At 37.8% G+C, this 26475-nt stretch overlaps 1 protein-coding gene across 1 annotated transcript in view; it reads right to left on the reverse strand.

The window, feature by feature from the left end:
* Positions 1-26151, reverse strand: part of LOC129233197 (uncharacterized) — a gene marked incomplete at its 3' end in the record, with an annotated part of 48545 nt that extends 22394 nt beyond the window's left edge. Inside the window, exons 1-2 of the mRNA XM_054867259.1 lie at positions 25821-26151; positions 21665-21735 (exon numbers count right to left, since the gene is read on the reverse strand). Coding sequence (XP_054723234.1) covers positions 21665-21735; positions 25821-26151 — 402 coding nt within the window. The remainder of the gene's footprint in view (positions 1-21664; positions 21736-25820) is intronic.
* Between the last annotated feature and the right edge of the window lie 324 nt (positions 26152-26475).

Raw genomic sequence — 26475 nt, forward strand, 5'->3', positions numbered from 1 at the left:
TTCGTGCTTTCGCGCCATAACTTTTTTGAATTTGCCGATCACCCTTAAACGTTTCAACCTTAGCTACGGGCCTCGACTTACTAATTTGTTACATTTCTTTTACTATTTTATAACTGAGATTGAACAAAACACTATATTTCTATTTTTATTTGAAAGTGATTAATTGAAAATGTTAGGCAACAAAATCGTTTGCTGACAGTTGCTATTAGTTAAGTTCAAAAGAAAGCAAACTAGGGGACGGCTACAGAAAGTTCGGTAAGCACTCAAGCTAGCTGATTGCCATAACGGCTGTTATTTTCTCATTAGTATCTTTTTATACATGTAATCGAACCAATTGGTAGTCAGTTTTTAAAAAATGCAAGGAGAATCAGTGAAAAGGAAAGAAAATAAGAAGCCTGGAGTCGCAGTCGGAGTCGGCATGTTTTTGAACAACTCCGACTCCGACTCATTTACCCCAAAATCTATCCGACTCCGACTCTTCGACTCCGACTCCGGCTCCGACTCCACAGCTCTGCTAGGAACTTACAGATACCCGAAATATCCATTTTGACGATCGCCGAGTTAATTACAAGGAGTTTTCTCGTGACGTCTGTATGTATGTGCGTATGTGTGTATGTATGTCGCATAACTCAAGAACGGAATGTCCTATAAAGTTGAATTTTGGTACGTAGACTCCCAGAACCGTAATATGGTGCAGGCCAATCGGCGAGAAATTCACCATAAATTTTTGTAAATATACAGGCGAACCAAAAGACCTTTTAATTTTTCTATTATGGGCAAAGCCGTGCAGGTGCCACTAGTCTTCTATAAATTAACTTTTCAAATTGGGAAAAAAATGTTGGGGGCATTTGCAAAACACACACAATGCAAAATATTTGCATTGTTTTTACAGGAATTTTTTTTTTTTACAGCAAAGCAAATATTGGGGCGTTCCCCCTCTTTCCCCGCCCCCCATTATAGCATTGAGCATGATGATGTGAAATTTCCCATAATAGGCGAAAAATACTGCAAAATCATACAAAAAAATGAAAATAGAGAACTCACGTGATGCTGCGGATGAAGAGAAAAATAAGAAATAATTTCATCTTGATATGTTCCGAATCTACCCAGTGTGTGCGCGTACCACTACTCTCCGTATTTATATACGTAAACAAATACAAAATTATTCCGAGTTACTGGAAAAGAACATTACGCGTAAATGCCTGAGGATAAGTTACAGTATTTTAATGATGTTGCAAAAGATGTGAAATTACCATAAGATTCATTGTCGAGAGGTTGAATAGGCTATGATTCATGGTTTGAATACTGCAGAATAATTAAGCGGGAAAAGAACTTGAGGCGGAGCTAATGGGAGGGATAGATGGAGAGATTCTTTTAAATAGTAAATAGCATGATCCTAATCAATGAAATTATGAATTCTGAAGAAGAATGCTAGGGGCTTGTGAAAAAGGAAGCCTATTGAATTTCAAAAGGAATGTTGAAAAAAATCCAATATTTTTTATAGTTTGTGCTATAAAAGAGGTTTTTATTCGCGAATCAAACACCAATATGAGAAGTACATAAAATACACCGCAAGCTCAGTCATTTCATCCGAGGACTGCAGTTTCGTGCTTATTAGCGCACTCATCAGCCCGGATTAGGAATTGACCGTGCTGAAAGTGGAAAACATCTTAAGAGAGCGAAGATAGTTTGAGATTGTTTGGCTCCGGAGGTTAGGTTTTCCACCTCCAGCTCGGTCAATTCCTAATCCGGGCTGATGAGTGCTAATACGCACGAAACTGCAGTCCGCGGATGGAATGACTGAGCTGTGTTTTATGTATTTCTGCCTCAGCCCCGGGTATAGGACGGTAACTTACTGAAAAAAAAATAAATAAATAAATTCTTCTTAGTATGCAATTTTCGACTTATCAGTGTCAATCGGGTGATTTGGATAAGGTGCAATATCTTTCCAATCTTCCCCTTATGTATTTATCACAATAGCAAACTCAGGGAACATTGAATGAAAAAGTTCTTGCTAGATTTCCGTGCACATTTTACAGGGTCTGTATAAAAAGTAATGACTCATTTTTTCCTGATGCGACTGTACTGCTCAAATGCGCAGAAACTGGTTAGGTCTATGGTAGGGGTTACTGGTGGGACTCACTCCGGTCCGCAGTCGCGTGGGAGTCTTTGTTCGGACAGCATCGTCGTTATAGTGAACCTCTGTTGCAAACGTCGGTTCCAGCTCCAAAATGCAGAGAGCATTTGAGGAGCGTTACGCGATTGAGTTTTGTGTGTAATTTGGTCAATCGGCCTCAGAGATTTGTAAGCAAGTGTTCGGAGATAATTGTTTGTTGAAGGCGCATGTGTTTCGGTGGCGCAAGTGTTTCAAAGATGGCCGGGAGAGCGTCGAGGATAAATCTCAAACAGGGTCTCCGTCAACGAGCAGAACGTACTCAACTGTGGAACGTGTGCGCGTTGTACTAAATTCGGACCACCGGTTAAGTGTGAGAACGATTGCAGATGAAGTTGGTCTTGATAAAATGACAGTTCGCAGCACCATTGCTGAAAACTTGAGAAATGCTGTTAACGCCAGCTTCATCCTCCAAGACTTCCTGGTCAATAATGGTATCTCTACGCTTCCCCAGCCCGCCTACAGCCACTATTTAGCTCCAGTCGACTTTTTTTTATTCCCGAAGATGAAAACATCACTAAAAAGGCATCACCATGGAACTCTGGTGACCGTGAAAGCTCTGGTACAAGAATTTAAAGGACATTCTGGAAGTAGACTACAAAGCAGTCTTCGAACTTAGAAGATTCAATGAGATAAGTGTGTGCTAGGCCAAGGATCTTACTTTGAAGAATTTTGGGTGTGAGTACTATTATCTGCAATAAATTCGTAGAACACAACTCAGTCTCATTATTTTTTATACAGACTCTGTATGTCGGATTTTGGACGATTTTGATGTTCATAATTATTTAATTAGAGTGACAAATATATAACAAAGTAGTGTTTAACAGTTAACTCACGGGGGCTTACCCCCTTCCCGCCCCAACAACAAGAAGAAAACCAACTAAGAACGAGAGATCTCTCCCACCCCCTCCTACAGAAAAGAAAAAAATACCCCTGAAGACAACCACCATAAAAAATTTTTTGGCATAGTCAGCGCTATCACCCCAACCGTGGACATCTTTTGGTTAATAAGTGGGGGGGGGGGGGGCATTAATAGCATGAACTCTGAGAATGATGACTATTATCATATTATAAAACTCTGAGTTCACAACTGGGGGGGGGGGCATGGGGGGGGGGTCGCAAACAGGGCAGTCATGAGATTTAAATGTGGCAGTGCTGGAATCTGTCTACTGGAGGCGGAAAAAAGTTCTCTTTACCAAACGGCACGACATTTAGGGTCACGGATCTGGACAAAATTCTGGATTCAGGTCAATTCCCACTGGATATGAGCCCAGGTAAAGGGTTTGACTGCATAGGCCCCTAGTTCGGCTGCAACGGGGGTTCAAAGTTGTTATTTGAGTTCAGAAAAACAATGTTTTTTCCCATGAAATCAAACCTTTTACCCTTTCCTTGCATTTGCAATGCTGAATGAGACAATTAAATGCACTCACAACTTAGAATAAAGGTGTGTTGTGAATCCCCCCCCTCCCCTTCGTTGTACTGACAAGATACGCCGAATGTTTTAGGACTGTAGATATTGTTCTAAAGTTTCGAATTCCAGCAAAAACGCCATTGCCATTCTGGAGTCCTTCAAATCAGTGTAGTTCAGACGGCAAAAATCTTGTGGGTCAAGGAGCTGGATAACCTTTTGGATTTAGGTCAATTCGTACTAGATATGAGCTCAGATAAAATTGTTTGAGTGCATCTGTTTCAGCTCGGTTGCAAGGAGCTCTATTTGCTCTCTTAACATACTATGTCGCGTCTCTTGTGAGTACAACGTAGGAGTGGTGGAATTTATTCTATTCTGTGAATGCATTCAGTTGGGTGATACTGCAATGCAATATCAAGAAAAGAATGAAAAAAGGTTAGTTTCAAAGGAAAAACCATTGCTTTTCTGTAACTAAACAAGAAATTTTGTGCCCCCATTACGACCGAACTGGGACCTATGCAGTCCAAACCGGTTTAGCTGGTTTCATATTCAGTGGGAATTGACCTAAATCAAGAATTTTGTCCAGATCCTTAACCCTCAAGGTCGTGCCGTTTGGTAGTTAGATAAGCTGAGCTTAATTTTTACTTTTCTTTTGTAAAATATATTCCAATTCAAATCCGCGCCATTACACGTTCCTTTTTCACTGAATTCCCCCAAAACAGGTAAACACTGTCAGGATCAACTAACCAGAGTTGCAGAATATGTGATATACATATAACTTGCCCTGCTCAAAATCAAAATGCTTCACCGCTTTAGATAATTTCTTTAAGCGTCGCATGGTGGCGCAGTCAAGTTCTGGAGCTGTCAAAGTATGAAAAATGCATTTAGACAAAATCAAGCGGAATATAGGAACCAAAATTCGTATTTTATATCAGTTGTAAAACAGCCATCTTGGATCTGAGGAAGAAGCCTCGCTTTGTATGCCGGAGGTCTTGCGTTCGATTCGCACCGGTGCCCTGGTTGTTATTTTCTTTTTGTGTTGATAATCTTTCATGTGCTTGTTCGGAGGCGAATGCGCTGTGTTCGTGCTCCTCTGCGCATGTGAGGCCGATTAGCTTCCGGTATGAATAAAAAAGATAAAATCAGTTGTAGTTTTATTTTGTGGTAACCCTCGGGTTTGTTGATAATCCTGCGGAGATTAGTAGCTAGGCTGTGCGTTAGCCTCATGTTTCTGAGATGGAGGGTTTGATTCCGTTCCTTAACCTGGATATAATTTCCTTCTCTGTGCTGCAAAACTCTGCCCTACACTGCGTTCGAAAACAGCTCACCAATTAACCACGTAGTAGGTCAGTTTGCGGTTATGACGTCACTGTTAATTCCCGGAGAGCCGGGTGGAAGAGCTGTGTTTTCGAACACTTGCGGTTTCAGCATGGTTAGTTCTAGTTCAGTAGTAGACGACGCTCCAATTAGAATTCAGTATAAAACTTGAAACACGACCGGAATGGCCAAAAAATACCATGTGATCTCTCTGATACGTCAAGACTGTGGCAAGTACGGTGGCAACCGGGTCGACCGAAAGAGAATGACCGCAAGTATTTTCGAGGGGCCATGGTAGCCCGATCGGTAGAGTGTCGGATTCGGGACCGGAGGGTCCTGAGTTCGAACCTCGATGGTCGAAGACCCACCGTCGTCATTAAAGGGGACTGGGCGACGTTAAATAGGCTCGTGGTCTCAATGTCCTCCAAGTGAAACGATACCTCTGGGAGTGCTAGCACCATGGAGCTATTAGCTCCTGGACTAGTTCTGAATTCTCATCAACTGTTCGATCCGGTGATGGTGCTGCCATCCATCGATATATAAAATAATGGAGGCAAGGCACTTAGTATGCAGTCCTCGACATAAATACAGTTGTAGTCAGTTGTGACTCGGAATCGTAAAGATAAACAAGATGTGCCTCGGTAGCGCAGTTGGCAGCGCGTCAGTCTCATAATCCAGTCTCATATAAACAAGATTCTCAGGCCAAGTTCAATGAAACGTATTACTTCATATGTGTTTCTGTTGATTCTTTATTGAAATGCTCGAGTTTGCAGCTATGATTGGTGACCCCTAAGTTATTTGTTTAGTGTTCTACTAAACAAACCCAGCTGAATGTTGGATGAAACCGGCAAAGGTGAGCGTAAAAACTCTTTTTCTGTCGAATAAGTCTGATATATGACACTTTCAAGTTAAAACTCAAATTGTAAAGGAAGAAACTAGATTTCATTACTTGGTAAATCATTTTCATTGAAAATATTTGGGACATTGTTAGTGAAAATAGTGAAACGAAGTACACCGATTAAAACATTCGGTTGCTAAACTTATTCAAGTGAAATAAAAGGTAAGAGTTAAAATTTATCCTCGGTTTTGATATGGGTGATTTAAAAACGAGCCCAACTGCAACAAAAATTTAAATCTTTTTCAACAGCAGATATATCGGATGCGTTTTTGTTGTTTCCTAGTTGAAATGCTCAAGTATGCGCTGTAATAAGCTTCATCTTCGTTCAAAACTATCTCTTGCAGTTGAACAATCTTTCTCCGCTGCAATTTCCATCAACTACAATTTTGAAAATTTCTCATTCTTGAAGTTATGTATTGATTATGGACTAGCAAGCATTGGGTGTTTTGCACCTTCTTTTAACTTGATTTATGGTTACGTATCACTTGATCTGTTGTTTTTGCACAGACTTAAAATTTATGTTTAACAGTAACATCGATGATGTTTAAAAAATAAAGTTATTTTTTTACTTTTTAGAGCAATTTATAATGAATGGCAGTTTTATCCTTTTTTTAAATGTTGTTTTGAATTAGGTTTTCTTTTATAATTTTCATTTATTTTGTTAACGTTGTAGATCTAACGAAGAAAATGTACCCAGCTTATCACTTAAAAATGATTCTCTTTACGTGTGTGTATTTTCCTTTATACTTATCTACAAACTACGCCTTATTTTTCCCAAATTTGATCCAAAAATCATTTGATGCTAAGGAGTCCGCGTAAGGAAGGTTTTCGGAAGTAAAAAAACTCCAAAAGAGGTCTATGTTCAAACTTTTGAGTAATAAAATTGCGTTTTTTTCTATTTGTTGACGGAAATTTTTCGCTGTATTTTTTCTCCTTTTATTTGAGCATGAATTTTGAACATGCGTCAATGCAACTTTTATTTCCAAGGTAGGTCGCGCAACGCTGCTAGTTTCTGAAAAAGAAAAAGAAAAATGATTAAAAAAAAAGTGTTTCATGACTTTACATTTTTATATGAGGCAGCAAGAAGCAAGGGGATTTAAGTGGATTTTTTAAAGTTTCGGGTAAATCAATTTTGAGTTCAGATGCTAGGTAGGCTTTCACTAATTTTTTTTTCCTAAACCATACTCTATAGCAGCATCTACCAGAGCTACTCTTGCCCTAAAACAAAGGAGAGATTCGCATAAAAATTGTGCTGATTATCTTCAAATTTTTAATTTTGGTGCTTACATCGCTTAGCTTCTCACTGCCTAATTTATAAAACGCTAGCATATTGTAGCCTCAGAGCAACAATAAGGTATCTAATGCCAGAAACAACACTAAGATATCTTACTATTGCTCTTAGGCGACGATATGTGGCACAGGGCTTTTCTCTTGCTAAATGTAGAAAATTTTTGAGTGCTTTTTGAGCTAAATCTCTAAATTTAGACTGGATTAAAGACCAAAAATAGCACATACTATTTTCTTCTATGTAGGTACCTTCCCCTGCTCCATGTTGTGACTGACTCGATTTCATTTAATTACACTTAGTTTTCAGTTTTTAGCAGGCTTAGGTATCTGTAGCCCCGCTATGAGAAACTTGAGACTAAACGGTGTGTCAGTCGGCTAATTTCCTCTCAGCCCCCCCCCCCCCCCCTCCGGTAACAGAAGCTCATAATGCACACACTAAGAAGGTCTTTCAATTAGAAAGCATTTTTCTGACCTTCCTTGACTTCTGGCTATATGCATAGCCTCAAGTTTTAGATTAAATTTAGGACGAATTTAATTTCATCTTTATTTAATTGGGCTGAAAAAGTAATGTAATTGAATAGCTTTCAGAAGTTAAATGAACATAAACTAGTATGTTGTGGCCATCACGAAACTTTCTTCTATATCTTTCTAATAATTCTGATCCCTCCCCATGCTTGACGAGGAAGCAATATTCCCAACAAAAACAAAATTAAACACGCCAAAACTTGACGACCATCCCAATTCCCAATTTATCTCAAAAGCAAAGCAAAGAATGAAAATTGAAAATTATTTTAAAAGCCTTGCTTAAAATAAATACAAACATTTATTTGTTAACAAACGCAAGATGGCAACAGTTAAAAAGTTTAAATCATCGCACTTTTCTGATCATTTTACAACAATTAAAATCACACGAAATACGCAGACGACAGTCTTTCTTATTGTTGCAATTATAAAGCTATTTTTGTTCACACAAAAAACATCAGCCCCCCATGGAGCGATTGGCGCCAAAATTGAACCAACGCCTGTTTACATATGGATTCACATTTATTCCAAATTTCATCCAGAACGTAGCATTACTTCTTGAGATATGTCACTCACAATGGGAAAAAAGAACGTTCGATTGCGCCCCCCCCCCCCTCTTTTCAGCTGTTGACTCCAAAATAGAATCAGTTCTTATACCCTCTAAGGGCTAATTGTTGCCAAATTTTTGTTTGATTCCGTTCATTATTTCTTGAGATACAGCAGTCACAATTGACGACAAAAAAACGTTCTATAGCTCAACCCCCGTTTGAGCTATTGACACCAAAATTAAATCATCACTTGTACCTGTTAGAGGCAACATATGGACCAAATTTCGTTTGATTCCCCCAGTTTCTTCCTGGGAAATAGCTGGTACGCATAACTCTAAAACGTCCCATCGTTCACCCCCCCCCCCCTTGGAGGAATTCGCGCCGAAAACCAATGGGCACATGTTCACATACGGGCACGTATGTGTACCAAATTTCGTTCGATTTCATGCGGTAGTTTTTGCCGCAGAGCGGCCGCAAAAAACTGGTTTGACACAGACAGACATTTTCCATAAATGGGTCGAAATGGACTCAGCACACCTCAAAACGTTCGAATGCGGTCAAAATTCGAAAATTTGTACGAATCTAATACTTTCTTCTATATATTAGATATAGAAGAAAGTAAAAAAGCAATCAACTCCTGCGCTGATTTAACTCCGGTTTAGGAGGGATCAGTATTAAAATATGAGCTTGAAAATCGGATGGGGGAAGGAGTGGGGAGGCCATAAGTGGTTTGTTTTGTGACTAATAGACGTTCCAAATAGTGGCCTAGAGGGTCTCTCATGGCAATTTCCAAAAATTTTAGTCCCCAGAACACTGATCTTGGTAACTTTAAGGAGGGTCGTGCTGAAGTTGCAAAGTTTTTGCGATTAGTCATTTAAATATTTTGTCTGCGTGCTATTGTCATTTCATCAGTTAACACACACATGCTTCAGAAAATTGATTTATTAGTGTGTCAAAGTACATAAGAGGGGGTGTCCTTCGCAAGCGCTTCTGGAAGCACCAGTTGATTTTTTTTGGAGGCCATAGAGTTCCTGAAAAATTGCGAAAATTAATTAATGTATGTTTATGAGAAAAAGAAGTAAAAAGTTTTATTGAACATACATTTAACTAATACAGTTGGTTCTCTCTTTAACGACTTTAACTTAACTACTGAACTACTTAAAGGGACCACAAAAAATCGTCCTTACTGTTTGACCATCGATTACATGGAAAGGCTAATATCCGGTTTATTGGCGGAAATGGACCTATCTATTAGTTTATAGGGGTGTTAGTTGGTTTGTTACAGATGTGCTCTTTTGCCTCTCTATTATTTAGCCTTAGTTTTGTAAAAATAAAAATTTGCTCTCATCAACATTTTTTTTAATCTTAAGTATATTTGATCTATATTCTCTCGGCAAAAAGTAATTGATTTATTTATTCACAACAAAGTTTTAGAGCTTACCATTTCGCTTTTACGTTCCGGAACGAAATGAAAATACTTTCTTTTCTTTTTGTTGTTTCCATGGTAACTATTTTTGTTTTTCCTCATTTTATTTTAGAGAATGCAATAAATGAATAAGGCACTAGTGGCATTATAAAACGCGTGCATCAAAATCCCATCGTTATTTTCCCTTCTCCCCCGCTAGATTCAGTCAGATGGAATAGTCTTTACTTGGCAGATAGCCAAATTACATACAATCCGAGGTCAAACAGTAAGTAGAATGCGTCCTTAAATATAAGGATTTTTCGTCGTCGGACCAAAGTCGTCTTTAAATACAGAAAATTGGTAGCGTCTTTAAAACAAAGAAGCTATTGTATAATGAATTAGATTTTTCGATAATTTTCTGTTACAGGTATGGCGCCTTTTCAATCTTAGCAGTCAGTTGTCATTAACATATATGTGAATCTGCGAGAATTCGACGAACGATTTCATTGTTGACATAAATGGATTATTGACGCGTGAAACTTTGATCGACAATTTAATAACTTTACAATTACTATGATTTATTGTCTTTTTTCGCTCAACCGACCACTTGACTTGTAGTTGGTTCGTTCAATTATCCTTTTATTTATTTATTTAGTTTGTGCAGAAATTGATTGAATTGTTTGGATTTTCGTTCTTTTATGCTTTTGAGCTTTTCTCAATAAATGAAACAAACAACACTTCTCAACATTAAAAAAAAGTTGCCTCTTAAGCCTCAAGTTGCCTCAAGCTACGTCTAAGTTTCATCAACTATATTTTAAAAAGTAGCCTCGAGATAGCACTCTTAAAGGCGCTCTCAAGCGTTTTTAAAAAGGCAAGTCAAAGGAACACATTTCGTACTACTTTTACGAATCGAAGTTTTAAGAGTCTTTGTTTGGAACAATGGGGGTGTTTCCTTCAATCAAAAGTAGTACTTTTTGTCACTGAAATTGATAGAATAAGCAAACATAATAACATGAACCCAGAAAATACTTTCATTTTCCCAACAGTTATTTTTTAATTAATTTTTTAAAATGTCCGATTTTTCAAACAAGGCGTGGTCTTGATGACGTCACAAATGATGCTCTTTGGCGCATCTTTCCATCGCGTTTCCACATTATGATAGCAAGAAGCGAATTAAAATTGCGCTCTACGTTTGCTATTAACCCTATCTTCGGTAAATTACCGCCCATTAGCCAGGGCTAAAGCAGAAATACGTGAAATACACCGCCAGCTCAGTCATTTCCAGCCGAGGACTGCAGTTTCGTGCTTATTAGCACTCATCAGCCCGGCATAGGAAAGTGACTGAGCTGGAGATGGAAAACCTCATATGAAAGCCAAGAGGGCCAAACAAACTGGTAGCTAATACAGAATTAGCACTGACCAGACGAGTGACCGAAGCAATGGTTCGGTTCAACTCGAAAATTGATGGCCAGGCATGGTATATCCATCCATGGATATACCATGGAGGTTTTCCATCTCCAGCTCAGTCAGTTTCCTATGCCGGGCTGATGAGTGCTAATAAGCACGAAACGGCAGTCCTCGGCTGGAAAGGACTGAGCTGGCGGTGTATTTCATGTATCAACCCTATCGTTGCCAATACACGTGAGTAAAGATGCGAGTTAAATATTTTGCTCTGTGAATGGCAACACAGAATGGCATTTCATCATTTGTAATGTCATCGGCAGAAGCATAAAGAATAAAAGCGCACCGAATTAAGTAATTTTTTAAAAATACTAAACTTAAACAAATTATTTAAAAAATGGTCAGATCCTATGTTTTAAGCGAGCTCTTTCAGAAAAAAATACTTTAAAAATTTTGGAAACGACCCCATTGTAGTTCGCATTTTTTAAATTCCAAATTGCTGATCTACAGCATGGTTGGCGGGCAAAAACTTATGTACAATGTGATGTTACGAATAACAAAAGAACTGAACTTAGTAAAACAATTTATTTCACGTGCTTTTTTTTTTCGGTCCCTTCGGGACCCATATTTCAACCCTCGCGGTTGCAATATTGTATGCTTCCCTTTCCCCCTCCTTCAGATAGTTACGTAAAGTCTCCAGCTTTCTAGACGCAATAAGGCGAGTTTTCTCAAAAACAATCTGTTGCCTAACCTTTAGAAGTATCGATGCTTGTCAGTGGACAACCGCAATTAGCCCCAGTTGGTGTTCCAGGGCGGATGCTTTGGGAAATTGTCACCCACACCCTGGTAGCCTTGAGCAGAATCTTGATTGTAACCGCCAGCGCCACCAGGGCCTCCACAACCAGGACCATTCCAGCCACGGCGGACTCTGGACTGTGAAGATTTGAAGTAAGCGCCGGCACCTCTAGTTTCTATGCCTCCATTTATTCCCTCTAATGCCATTATTAGCGGGAACCTGGAAAAAAACAAACAAATGGTCGTTAAGGAGGATACTCCTGGCTTCAGGGACGTAAAACAGGGGCAATTCCACCGCACCTGTCCTTATAGCTTAGCAGTAAATCTCCCCTCCCTCTCATTCACACACAATCTGTCGAGTTTATGGGTTAAAGAAGGGGCCGTGGTAGTCCGATCGGTAGAGTGTCGGATTCGGGGGCCGGAGGGTCCTGATTTCGAACCTCGATGGTCGAAGACCCACCGTCGTCATTAAGGGGGACTGAGCGACGTTAAATAGGCTCGTGGTCTCAATGTCCTCCGAGTGAACCGATACCTCTGTGGGTGCTAGCACCAGGTAGCTATTAGCTCCTGGACTAGTTCTAAATTCTCATTAACTGTCCGATCCGGTGATGGTGCTGCCATCTATCGGCATAAAAAATAATGGCGGCAAGGCACTTAGTATGCAGTCCTCGACATGAATACAGTTGTAGTCAGTTGTGACTTGGAATCGAATCGAATTATGGGTTAAAGAAAAAGGAAGGAAAGAAAAGGAATATAACGAATGCAGGGCCGCCGCGAGGTTAAAAACTTAGGTCAGTGTAATGCCGTGGGAAGTTAAAGGGCAGTATCTGCAATCTTTTTCTTTTATTTCTTTTTCGCTTCTTTGCATTTTTGTAATCTGTTGTACTTCAGCTTTATTGTACAAGCTTGCTTGTTTGGTTTCCGTTGAAAATGAAGAAAAACGTAAACTTCCAACATTTGTCTTTTGTTGTTGTTGTCGTATAACAAATCTTTACTAATAATAAAACTGAAAGTTTCTTTGTCTATATATCTCTCTCTCTGTCTGTCAGGATCTCTGTGACACGCATAGCGCCTAGACCGTTCGGCCGATTTTCATGAAATTTGGCACAGAATTGGTTTGTAGCATGGGGGTGTGCACCTCGAAGCGATTTTTTGAAAATTCGATGTGGTTCTTTTTATATTCTAATTTTAAGAACATTTTCCCAAGCAAAATTATCATAAGATGGACGAGTAAATTACCAAGTTATCATGACGTGGAACCGTAACATGGGCAAGCCAGTCGGCGAGAAATTCATCACACATTATTGGTAAATATACAGGCGAACCAAAAGACCTTTTAATTTTCACCTACGAGCAAAGCCGTGCGGGTGCCACTAGTACAAAATAAAATGCAATTTAATAGATATGTATAAAAAGAGTCTATTTTAGCCGAAAGCTTCAAGAACGGCTTTGGTGACCTCTTCGGCTTTGTCTGTGTAGAACGTTTGCTTTGTGCAGTTCAGGTCTAGCTACCGAGCAGTTCAGGCCTAATTCCGAGCAGGCTATCTCATCGTGGTGAGGGGGTGGCCCTGGGTGGAGTGGGTGAAGTTCGTCGGGGAGTGTGTTCTCGTGGTAGGGTTACCCAAGGCGTGAAGGCTAGTGATGTTCCGGATATCCGTATCCGCGGATATCCGAGGAAAAATAAAAATCTGTATCCGTTACTTTTTTGACGGATCTTAAACGGAACTTTTCTATTCTAAAAACTCTTAAATATTTGAATAAAAGACTTAAATTCCGTTTAAATTATGTTTTATTCCCTATTTAAATTATAAGGTATCATTTCAAAAGCCAACGGTCCTCTGAGATGTTTTTTTTTTTAATTTTTAGTTTAATATTAGTTTTTTTTTATTGATTTGGGGTTCATTTTGGTTTTTCCCGGCATCCTTCAAAAAAAGTGAGACAAAAGTCTCTATTTACTGTTTGCAAAGGTGTTCCCGGCTCTGTTATTCCGTCGGTCGGAGTAATCTGGGTGGAATGGGTCAGCGCTACATTTATGCTGAAATAAAAAGCGAAAAATTATTTCTAGCCTATCCAGTAGCAGCTTTACATTGTTGCTCCCGTATCCTACATCTACCGAGTAAGCTAGAAATAATTTTTCACATTCCATCTAAGCATTGATGCAGCGCTGACCCGTTCCTTCCAACTCTCCCTCCATTTTAACGGAGATTTCTTCAAAGAGTAAATCATAGTCTTTATTATATTTTCGCCGTAGATGACATTTTTTGAAGAAACAGTGCCATTATTATGACGGGAATACCTTCCGTAATAAATTTTAAACTTGGATAGTTGAATTGGGAAAAAACGTTTTGAGATCCGTATCCGTAGATCTACTTTTTTAACGATCCGGCACATCACTAGTGAAGACCACTCCATTATGCTCAGCTAAAGTCTGCAGGCAAAGAAGTCCAACCATCCAGGGACTGGCAAAAATCATGGCAAAATTTGTCTATTCTATATATGGAATCCAAAACGATCTCGGAAACTCAATTCTGCAAATACTGACGTTTACTTTCCTACGGCAGTGTTCAGAGTTTGCAAGTCGGCGAAATTTGAGACGATCATTGATGATAGAAACTTTGCTTTTCTAGAGGTTACGATGAGGTGTTTTCTTGGACATTTTTCGAAATAGAAGTCCTTAATACGGAATTGTACGTTGTTATTGTGAGTTTCGGGAAGTTTCCTGCGGAGTTCTTTCAAAATCGCACTTCAAGGTTTCCTTTGATGACGTAAAATGAAAGGATACCGTTAGACTCTCCTCCTGGTTACGTACCTATCCTCTTTTCTTTTCTTCTGAATATGGATAAAACTTTTGAGAACAATCCTCCCTTAGGTTTTATTTTCCAAAACCGTTTGATTGCTATGGTTTCCCACTGTGAAATCAATTTCTAGCCTGATATTTTTTATTTATTTAAAATACAAAGCGTGTGGTGGCTCCAATAAAAAAAAACATTAACTTTTATACTGATATGGTACTTTACAAAGATACCTTAATTTTATAGCTCCTGAATCTCTTGATATTTTTCTTTTTCCTTACTTTCAATTTTTACATTCGAGCACTTGGAAAATCTAATGTGACTATTCATTACAATTTTTCTCTCTCACTGAATCTCTCTAACTGAATGTTAACTTTTTTCTACTGAATCATATTTTGCTGGCTCATTTATTGTTCGCCATTTAGCTCTGATGTTCGTGATAATATATTTTTTAAAGGGCCCCTTTGAAGCCCACAATACTACACTTTTTTGGGAAGAAACCCCCGAACTCCCTCTTAAACACTGAATGGGCCGGGGCTATTTGGTGGTGTAGTGTCGTGAGGTGTTAAAATGTCGACCATTTCGTTAGAAAACTTTTATTAGGTTCACAATATTAGACAACACATTCTACACACTACACAAACATAAACATTTAGAAACAAGAGCCGAGCCGTGGACATTTTTTAGATCCCCAAACAAACAAAAAGTCTCATCAAGACCTTCTCCGTGGATCATGGCGATCCTTTTTCCTCCCACTCCATTCTCTCATCTCTCCTCTCAGAAAAGTTCTCCTAGCCAAGTTGGCGACAGATCTTGGCGAAGATGCCACAGTGGCCTCCGTTTTTTAGGGCACACCAAATAGCTGCAGAAATCTTTTAACCAGTGGATAAAATTGTAAGATTTGAATAGATGAGACCCCATTTTGATAGGGCCCCTTATTATCATCAGCCTTATATCGGGCCTTATTGCAATGTGTTTGCACAGTGTACTGCTTTTTTTTTTTTTTTTTTGTGTTTAAAACCTACATTTCAGCAGCACTTTATTAGGTAATACTAGTAATACATAATTTCGGATGTTTCTAAATAACATTTTAAGATTGCATATTTCAAAATTTTACAGAAAAAACTTTTTGTTCCTTTTGTTCATTATTATTAATATTTTAATGTGCGAAAGTTTCCTGTCCCTTTTTTTGTGTGCTTGTTGTCGTAAAAATAATGCAAATTTAATGTAAATTGATTTCAAATTACCTCTCCCCCAAACAAAATGCCTGTTTTTGCTTCCTTTTACAAAAAAAGAAGTATTGTATTCGCGAAAAAATTTTCACTCAAAAATCGACCTTAATTTCTATTTTGCTCACCCTCAAATGAACGTTGAGTTTTTTTTTCGACCCGACCACACGTGGATATATGCCTAAGAACGTACAGATACCCGAAATACCCATTTTCACGATCCCCGAGTTATTTACAACGAGTTTTCTCCTGACGTCCGTATGTGCGTATGTATCTCGCATAACTCAAGAACGGTATGTCCTAGAGAGTTGAAATTTGGTACGTAGACTCCTAGTGGGGTCTCGTTGTGCACCTCCCCTTTTTGGTTGCATTCGGGTATTTCTAAAGGGGTCTTTTGCCACTTTTTTTCATCATTGTTAATATCGATGCAAACTCAGGTGTTATTATAATTTGTCGGACACTTGGCGATATATCACCAGTCTTTTGGTTGCCAAGTTTTTGTCGCCAACTTGGCGACAAATTTGGCGATTTTTTTAATTTTAAATTTGGTTTCAAATTGGCCACTGTTGGTGATATTTACTGAGTAAACAATTGAATCACATTAAAACTGCCAATAATGGGGAAATGACATTGAATTGCAGTAAAAGTGATGCACACATCAGCTAGTTTTTTAAAAAAAGTTTATTTAAAATTAGTTTCTAGAAATCGCTACAAACTACTATTTTTTTGTATCGAACTACTCACTACACTACTTTTTTTAAAAAGTAGTGCGCTACACTACAAACTACTAAAAAATGTAGCTGCTACAGTAACGTCGCTACTTGTAACTCGCTACTTCTAACCATTGGTCCAAACCAATTGGGACCGGAGCCCACTCACATAAGCGAAAATCCGGGTAATTGGAGTTTCTCTTAGAAAGGGGTCTACTTTGTTTATTTAGTATATGTTTACAATGGGATATTTTTTATCTTAAAATCTGCAAGCAGTTCGGATAATCAGCAATTCGGATAGTCGGGGTTTGGATAATTGGAGTTCTACTGATCATCCAAATTTGTCATCTGGCGAGTTTGAGCCATATTTTTAATGAGATTCAATGAAAAGAGAAAAAAATATGTAGAATGAAAGACTTCCCAAAAAAGGGATACGTTTTCAATTTTTGAAATTTCCAATTTTCTTCCAAATTTCAAAGAAAAATCACAGTTTTTTCGTATACAAAAAGCCGAAATTTTCATGCAAACCGAGAGAATTGCTAGCAGATTCAGATAAAACTAAAAACAGAAAACTCACGCGACGCAGATGACGAAAAAAGTGAGAAATATTTTCATCTTGATGTGGTCCGAATCCACTCTGTTCTTCTGCCTGTGTATATATACGCAGATAAATATATGCATGTAGTTTTCTTAAGTAACTGAAAAGAAGAACGTGACGCAATCGACTGAAGCTAAATTAATGAGTTTTAATGATGTTGCAAAAGGTGGCGAATACGCATTGTGGAAGGGTTGAGCAATCTATGATTCTTGATTTAAACAATTCAGATTAATTAAATGAAAAATTAGCTGATCAGAGAAAATTGTGAAATTTGGTAAATAGCATGGTATGGTAAAGAACGCGATATTAATTAATGTAATCAGAATATATGCACTGCCACGCAAAATACGTTGTCTTCGGCCGCCGCGCCTTAACGAAATGAATGAATAACGGATCTTTATCTTTATTAAGAACTAGTTGTACCCTCACAGCGCTTCAGTCCGTTGAATAAAAAAAATTGACCCCCCTCCCCCTCTAATTAATCAAATCATTAAATTAGATTTACAGTTGCTTTACTACTTTATTTAGCTATGAAGCGGTTTTTACTGCAATTTAAAATATTTCGCCAAATTAAAAAAAAAAAAAAAAAATCAAATAATATCTTTCTTACGTAAAAAAAATTCCTCGACTCTATTGTTTACCGCAAAACTTGCCCAGCAACCACGTTATCATTATCGATCCGTCTAACGGAAAAAAAAAAGAATCCCGTGGAACATTCAAAAATCGTCGTCAGAAAAAAAAAAAGAGAAAATGTCGTACATTTCACTCGGATAAAAACAAGTCAAAAGTTTCTTTTCTTTCAAAACAAATCGCCAAAACAATGAATTATATTAACGGTTGCCTTAGAACAATAATCCTAGACTGAACTGCTCAGCGCCTAACGCGCCAAGCGACCACGCTACCAGAACCCAGCCCTTTCGCGAGTGAAACGGATGTTTTTTCTTTAGCAATAATAAATGTTTCGCCAAACAAACAAAAAGGTATAATATCACATTAACAGTAGCTTTCGAATCTTTATATATTAAGAGCTGCGTTGCCCGGCTTTGCCCGGTCTACTTTGAGAATAATTGTGTCAAGTGACATATAATCAACAATCAGGCTTAAATAAAAGAAAAAGAAAAAAGAAAAAATTACCCTTCCAAATAATGACGACAGTCTTTTTTTTTTTCAGCAGTATGTATTTGCTGCTCTATATCTGCCCATAACCATCGTCCGAAGAATGGAACATAAATGAATCGCTGCCAAAATTTATACCAAAACGCAAAAACCATGGTCGCGTTTTTTTTTTAATTGGAGATTATTTTGTGACATCTCCAAAATTTCATTTCTTTGGCAAATTTAGAGACTATAATATTTTAAAAAATGACTGATAGTCGCTTCTCGTTAGATGTAGGTATGCGTACCGGGCCGTATTTTATGATTCGGCAAAATTGGGAAAATTACCGCCTCTCAAAAATTAAACTTAGGGCCTCCTTCAGCGCAAGAGATACTTAAAATAATTATTTGTTTGTAATGTTACAGGCCTCAGACATTTTTTAAAAAGTGTACTTTAATTCTTCATATTCGGGTTCTAAAAACAATGAAACAAAATCAGTTCTTGCTACTCAACGTTAAATCCCGGTTATCACAAATTTACCATTTCAACTGCGCTTGCGCGCGGACTTTGCTGATTTCAAAACTCTTGCTCAAACTAATGAAAAACATTTAAATTTGTTAATATGAGATGAGAACAGATAAAAATTAGAAATTACAAAGCTTTCTTTGATTTAGCTTTTACGATTCGGTAAAGATTGAGTTTTGCGTCTTAATTATTAATAGATTCGGAGTCTGATTTTTCTATCAAACAAGGGCCCTTTTTAGGGCCAAATTTTTAACCTCAGGAGAACGTACTCGAATTGTAGCTTCACTTCCAATACAAAGCCGAACCCTCAACCTAAATACAAATGTATAATACTAAGCTGTTTACGCCTAACCTAAAATTTCCGCAAAAGACGGATATTTGTAATATTCCAATCATTTTTGAAGTACATAACGTGTTTTACGTTTACGTTAAATAAATATTTCTAAACTAATGAATATTGAAGTGTCATTTTTCTCTTTTCTTTATAAAGATTATCAGTTATTCATATCCGAAGTTTCATATAATGTACCCCGAAATTGCTGTGAAAATATTCTAATCGCATTCATTAATTTGTTGGGATTCTAGCACAGCTTATATATAAACAAGGAACACGAAATCTTAAAACAAAAAGCCCAAAAAGCGAAGTCCGCGCGCAAGCGCAGTTGAAATGGCAAATTTGTGATAACCGGGATTTAACGTTTAGTGTTCTTGCTAATATACAGTTATAAAAGATAACAAACGAGTTGGCAGACGATAAATAAAAGAGTAACGACAGAACGATTTTGTTCCATTTGTTTTGTCGCAGACGATATTTTTCACAACTTTTAATACTAAGCAGCTGTACTTTGGTTGTTCGATGACAGCCGTTGTTAACCCACGAAGCATTTCTTTTTCCTAATCCTTCATAGAGATTTGTTGCTTTATTGCAAAGTGCGGAACATTAGGCGATATGTCGTAACTTTTAAAAGTGCCTAAAGAATCTTCCAGTTGCCAAGTGAAAACACAGAAACATAAATGACTTTTCGATAATGCTGTTTTAAAGCAATTAAAACATATGCCTTGCCGACTATACGTTGTCAGCAGTTTGTTTTATCAAGGACTTTAAATCAGCAAGTATATCTGTATCTAGGTAGGTAAGTAAATGTTATTGCATCAAATTTATATGAAGTTGGTGTAGGTCATGTAGGTCATTTCGTTTGATACATATTTAAGTTTTTTAAAGTAATTTATATATATATATATATATATATATATATATATATATATATATATATATATATATATATATATATATATATATATGTATATATATATATATATATATATATATATATATATATATATATATATATATATATATATATATATATATATATATATATATTACTAATGTACAATGGCACCTGTCCGCAGGGTGAACGGGGTGTTGTACCCACGGGCAACAAAGATGGTTTTTAACCCCTTCAGACCTGGTGTCCGGTATACCGGACATCCACTTTAAACAGCTGCTAATCATTTAATAATTGATTTAATTAGTTGATTTTTTTTGTAGTTGACTCTTTACATTCTGCTTATTATAATCTGTGAAATAATTTTTCGTTTTGATTGAGAGATAGAGAGTGGCTCATTTTTCCAACCACGGATTTTCATCTGAAAAGCGAGGTGTTTTTCCTGATTTTTTTTAAAAATATAACCTTTAATTAATCGTTTCAAACGCTTATATTGTGTTTTATAATTGTTTGCAGAACATTTTATACTGAAGTTTGTTCGGTATTGTATCGTTTTTGTATATTGATTTCAAAAATATAAGTTTGGAATAATGGACGTGCCATAAATCTTTTAATTTTTCTCGTACAAACTCAAAATTTTGTCTATAAGATACCCTTTACCATCGTACACTGTGTACCAAATATCAACACTTTTGGTCAAATATTTCATAATTCCGACTGAAGGGGTTAAGAAAATTTTTTTGAAGTTGAAAGCTTTGAGATTTTTACCTGACAAAAATTGCAAAATTAGATGATAAGTTGTAGATTCTGCCAAATAATTTTCTGATCGATTATCCAATCCCAGAGAGCAGCAAAAATTGAAAAGTAAATTTTGACCGTGGGTACAACAGATTCCCCTATAGATTCAGATTTCTCTGCTTGACCCTCTCTCATTCGATATGCACGTATGGAAAACCTCCACATTATGTATCACATACTCCATCTTACGTACTTATTTTATATTTACACCACTAAAAAGCATAAAAGAAATAAAAAATTAAATTAATTAGAATTTTGTCATCTGGAATTCAAATTATGTTTTTCGCAATCACGAATGTGTGTGTGTGTATGTTGGCGTGTGTTTTTATGTGTGTGGGGAGTATGTGTGTTTGTGTGTAGGGGGTATGTGTGTGTAGGCATGTGTGTCTGTGTGCAGGCATGAGTGTTGGTAGTTGTGTGTATGAGTGTTTGTGTGCGTGGGGGCGGGGTATGTGTATGTGTGTAGGCATATCTGTTTGTGTCTGTGTGCAGGCATGAATGTGTGGGTAGTTGTGTGTGTATGCGTTTGTGTAGGTGTCTGTATGTATGTGTGTGTATGTGTTTGTGTGTGTGTATGTGTGCGTGTGTGTATGCGTTTGTGTGTGTATGTGTGTGTATGTGTTTGTGTATGTGTGTGTAGTTGTGTATGCATGCGTGTAAGTGTAGGATATTGACGCAACCTGGAGATGGCTTTAGCTAGAGGAGCAGCATCGTGAGGAGCCGGTCGACGGTGATGCTGCAGAGGGTGCTGGCGGGAAAATAAAATCATCGTAACATCAAAAACAGTCAAATGAGAACAATAAGCAATCGTGATTGCTCAATAAATAAATAAATAAAAGGAAAATATTTTTTTTTTAAATAAAAAATAACCGTTTTCAAAAAGCACCAAGAAACTTCATTACACAACACTGATTTATTAGTCAGTCAAAGAACATAAGAGCGGGGATGTCCAAGGGGAGCGATGCTGGAAGCACCAGTTGGTTTTCCAGAAGGATATAAAGTTCCTGAAAAATTGCAAAAATGAATTAATTAATGTTGATGAGGAAAATAAATAGAAAGTTTTATTGAAGAGAAATTTGACTTATATAATGAATTGGAATTTTCCTTAATTTTCTATTGGAGTGACGTGACGAGGCGCATTTTTAATCTGGCAATCATTTTTTATTTATTAGTCATCGCCATATTTGTTCAGAGTGACATTGTTTGGTGACAACATGCATTAGTTTTTACTTCCTTTTACAAACGGGCTGATGTGTGCATCACATGACTTCCTTTTACTCCAATTTAATGTCATTTCCCCGTTACTGGCAATTTTAATGTGATTCAATAGTTCACTCTCTAAATATCACCAACAGTGGTCAAATTGAAACCAGATTTAAAATTTAAAAAATCGCCAAATTTGTCGCCAAGTTGGCGGCAAAACTTGGCGACCAAAAGTCTGGCGATATATTGCCAAGTGTCTGACAAATTATATCGCCACTTGAGTTTACATCGAATTGAACAACGATTTCCCCCCAGAAAGGTGCAAAACATCCCCTAAGGAACATAGGAATGCAACCAAAAACGGAGGTGCACAACTAGATCACACTAGGAGTCTACGTACCAAATTTTAACTTTCTAGGACATACCGTTTTTGAGTTATGCGACATACATACACACATACGCACATACATACGTACATACGGACGTCACGAGAAAACTTGCTGTAATTACCTCGGGAATCATCATTATGGATATTTCGCGTGTCTTTACGTTCTTAGGTACTTATTCACGTGTGGTCGAGTCGAAAAAAAAATCAATATGCATTCGGGGGTGAATAAAATGGAAACTAAGGTCGATTTTTGAGTGAAAATTTTTTCGCGAATACAATACTTCCTTTTTTGTAAAAGGAAGTAAAAAGGAAGTATTGTATTCGCGAAAAAATTTTCACTCAAAAATCGGCCTTCATTTCCATTTTTCTCACCCCCGAATGAATGTTGAGCTCTTTTTTCGATCCGACCACACGACCTAGGAACCTACAGACACCCGAAGTATCCATTTTGACGATCCCCGAGTTAATTACAACGAGTTTTCTCGTGACATCCGTATGTAGGTGTGTATGTGCGTATGTGTGTATGTATGTCGCATAACTCAAAAACAGCATGTCCTAGAAAGTTAAAATTTGGTACGTAGACTCCTAGTGGGGCCTCGTTGTGCACCTTCCCTTTTGGTTGCATTCGGATGTTCGTAAGGGGGTCTTTTGCCCATTTTTTGCGGGAAATTATTGTTAATTTCGATGTAAACTCAAGATGTGTTATAATTTGTCGGACACTTGGCGATATATCGCCGTTCTTTTGGTCGCCAAGTTTTGTCGCGAACTTGGCGACTAATTTGGCTTTTTTTAAATTTTAAATTTGGTTTCAATTTGGCCACTGCTGGTGATATTTAGGGAGTAAACAATTGAATCACATTGAAACTGGCAATAATGGGGAAATGACATTAAATTGGAGTAAAATGAAGTCATGTGATGCACAAATCAGCTCGTTTTTAATTAAATTAATACCTTTTTAACAAAATAAATCTTTAAGCAAAACTGTCATTAAAATAATACAAAATCTACCAATGATTTAAACTGAGTGATTAAAAGTAACACAATTTGATACAAATAAGAAATAATGATGAAAACACATTTAACAACATAGGGAATATGAATTTTCAAAGGAAGAAAATGAATGAGTCTTAAAGCAGTGTGTAGCAAACAATTATAACCTCGGTTTGCTCAAACAAAATGGTAAAGATTAGGTGGCTTTAAAAGGCGAGCTGTAGATGCAATGCTTTAGCTAGGGGAGGGGAGACGTTGCACTTCGAAGAATTTTATTATTACTGTAAGAATAACTCAAATTTAAGGTAAATTGGTTCAAACACCCTTTTGTAAAAAATAATTAAAAAAAGTAGTTATAGTTAAAATAAATAAATAAATAAATGAAATTAATTTGAATTTTGACCTCTTGAATTCAAATTATGTTTTTCGCAATCACGAGTGTGTGTGTGTATGTAGGCGTGTGTGTTTGTGTGTAGGGGGTATGTGTATGTGTGTGTAGGCATGTGTGTTTGTGTCTGTGTGCAGGCATGAGTGTTGGTAGTTGTGTGTAGGGGGTATGTGTATGTGGTGTGTAGGCATGTGTGTTTGTGTCTGTGTGCAGGCATGAGGGTTGGTAGTTGTGTGTATGAGTGTTTGTGTGCGTCGGGGTGGGGTGTGTGTATGTGTGTGTAGGCATATGTGTTTGTGTCTGTGTGCAGGCATGAATGTGTGGGTAGTTGTGTGTATGTGTTTGTGTATGTGTGTGTATGTGTTTGTGTGTGTATGTGTGTGTGCGTGTGTGTAGTTGTGTATGTATGCGCGTGTGTGTAGTTGTATATGTATGCGCGTGTGTGTAGGATATTAATGCAACCTGGATATGGCTTTCGTTAGCGGAGCAGCATCGTGAGGAGCCGGTCGACGGTGATGCTGCGGAGGGTGGCGGCGAGAAAATAAAATGATAGCACAACAAAACAGTCAAGTAAGAACAATAAGCAATCGTGATTGCTCAAAAAAAAAAAAAAAAAAAAAACTAAAGTTGGCCTTATTATCTAAACTGAGCTCTTTCAGCCAAACAAAAATTCAGGAAACACGATGCCTACCCCAGAAACAGGAGTCCCCAAATATTTCTTTCTAACAGGTAATTGCTAAACATTTTTTGGTCCCCTTCGTGTTTTGTTTTTGTGGCTCCTCGCGTTTACAGTCTTGTATATATTCTCCGCTTCCCCTTCCTCGGATAATTATGTGGAATTTCACCCGTTTCTAGTATGCAATAAAGCGACTTAAGTCAAAAACAAGCTGTTGGCCTATTCTCGGAAAAGTGTCCCGTTCGTAACGCTAAGTTTTTTTTTCTCCAGCTAACCAAAACCTTATAAAATATAATGCTGTTGGGGAATAATGCATGCTTTAATATACTATCAAAGCATGACAGCTAATCCCATATTAAAATAGTTACTCTGAATATAAATTACTTCCAAATAAAAAAAGAACCGACTTCAAAAAACAAAGAGGAACTAAAAAGTAAAAAATAACGGGGCATACTTATGTACGCTTTCCTACCCAAACGTATAAATCAAATTTATTTTATAATTCCACTACAAAAATCAACTAAACTGAACACCCAATTATGAAATAAACACTGATTTTGATTACTATACCATGAATTATTTTAATACCTAACTAATTATATGCGATCTCTTAATTTTGAATAACCTTTTGAAGTCGGGGCCTCGTATAAGCTACTACCTAACGTAACTAATAGCCCACCTACCTGAGTTGAACACAAATTTAACTAAACGCGAAATTAGCCTTTAAATCTAAACCTACTCAGTTACGTTAGGAGGCTCCGACTTAAAATTGGGTGTTCAGTTTAGTTGATTTTTGTAGTGGAATTGTAAAATAAATTTAATTTATACGTTTGGGTAGGAAAGCGTACTTAAGTATGACCCGTTATTTTTTACTTTTTAGTTCCTCTTTGTTTTTTGAAGTCGGTTCTTTTTTTATTTGAAAATAATAAGTCGCCGTGAAGATCAAACATCTCGATGCGTGAGAATTAAAAATTGTTCAAGCCAAGATTCCTTCGTCGAAAAAATGCACCGTTCATGCCAAAACCACGTGACCTCCTGCGACGTATCACGCAGCTGACGAAAGCTAGTCTACGTAGCCACAACATATAAAATTTCAAGTTTCTTAGATTTCTCCGAGACCCCTCGTCAGATCCAGACAAAATTAACATGGGACCATCTGGGAAGCATACCCTTCCAAACAAAAAAAGTATTTTTCAAATCGGTCCAGCATTTTTGAAGTAATACGAAATCATAACCTCCTTTTTTGAAGTCGGTTAAAAAGAAAAAACTTAGCGTTACGAACGGGACATTTTTTTCGAGAATCGCCCTGTTGCCTTACCTTTGTTTTCAGAGAAGTTTCGATGTCCGTCAGGGAGCCAGCACAGCACTTAGCCCCAGTGAGGGTTCCAGGGTGGATAGGGTGGTCTAGTTTGATAGCCTCCAGCGTCACCAGGGCCTCCACCACCATCAGCACCATAGCCGGCAGCACAACCAGCAGCACCATAGCCGCAAGCATAACCACCAACGCCACCAGGACCTCCAGCACCACCAGGGCCTCCACAACCAGCACCACCATAGCCGCAAGCATAACCTCCAGGTCCTCCACCACCAGGACCATTCCAGTCACGGCGGACTCTGGACTGTGAAGATTTGATGTATGCACCAGCACCACCAGGTCCTCCACCACCAGGACCACTCCAGTCACGGCGGACTCTGGAATGCGAAGATTTGATGTATGCACCAGCACCTCCAGTTTCTACACCATCTTCACCTCCATCTATTCCCTCTAACGCCATCATTAGCGGGAGCCTGGAAAGCAAATAAGCAGGTTATCAACAAGGAGGATGCTCTAGGTTGCAGGGCCGGACAGGACCTTAAAAAGGGCCCGGGCGCATCCACCGCACCGGCCGTTAGCTTAGCGGTGCCCTCCCTCACACACATCCTTGCGAGTTTAAGGGTTTATGAAAAAGGAATATACTATACCAATGCAGTGCCTTCGCAAGGTCAAAAATTTAAAGCGGCGTATGAATTTGGTGTCCTCCTAATTATTTATGCATAAGTAGAGAGAGAGAAATTGATTTCAAGTTTAGAAGCGTGTCATAACTATAGTTGGGACAAAC

This window comes from Uloborus diversus, unplaced genomic scaffold (assembly GCF_026930045.1).
Source record: "Uloborus diversus isolate 005 unplaced genomic scaffold, Udiv.v.3.1 scaffold_241, whole genome shotgun sequence".
NCBI classification, from domain to species: Eukaryota; Metazoa; Arthropoda; class Arachnida; order Araneae; family Uloboridae; genus Uloborus; species Uloborus diversus.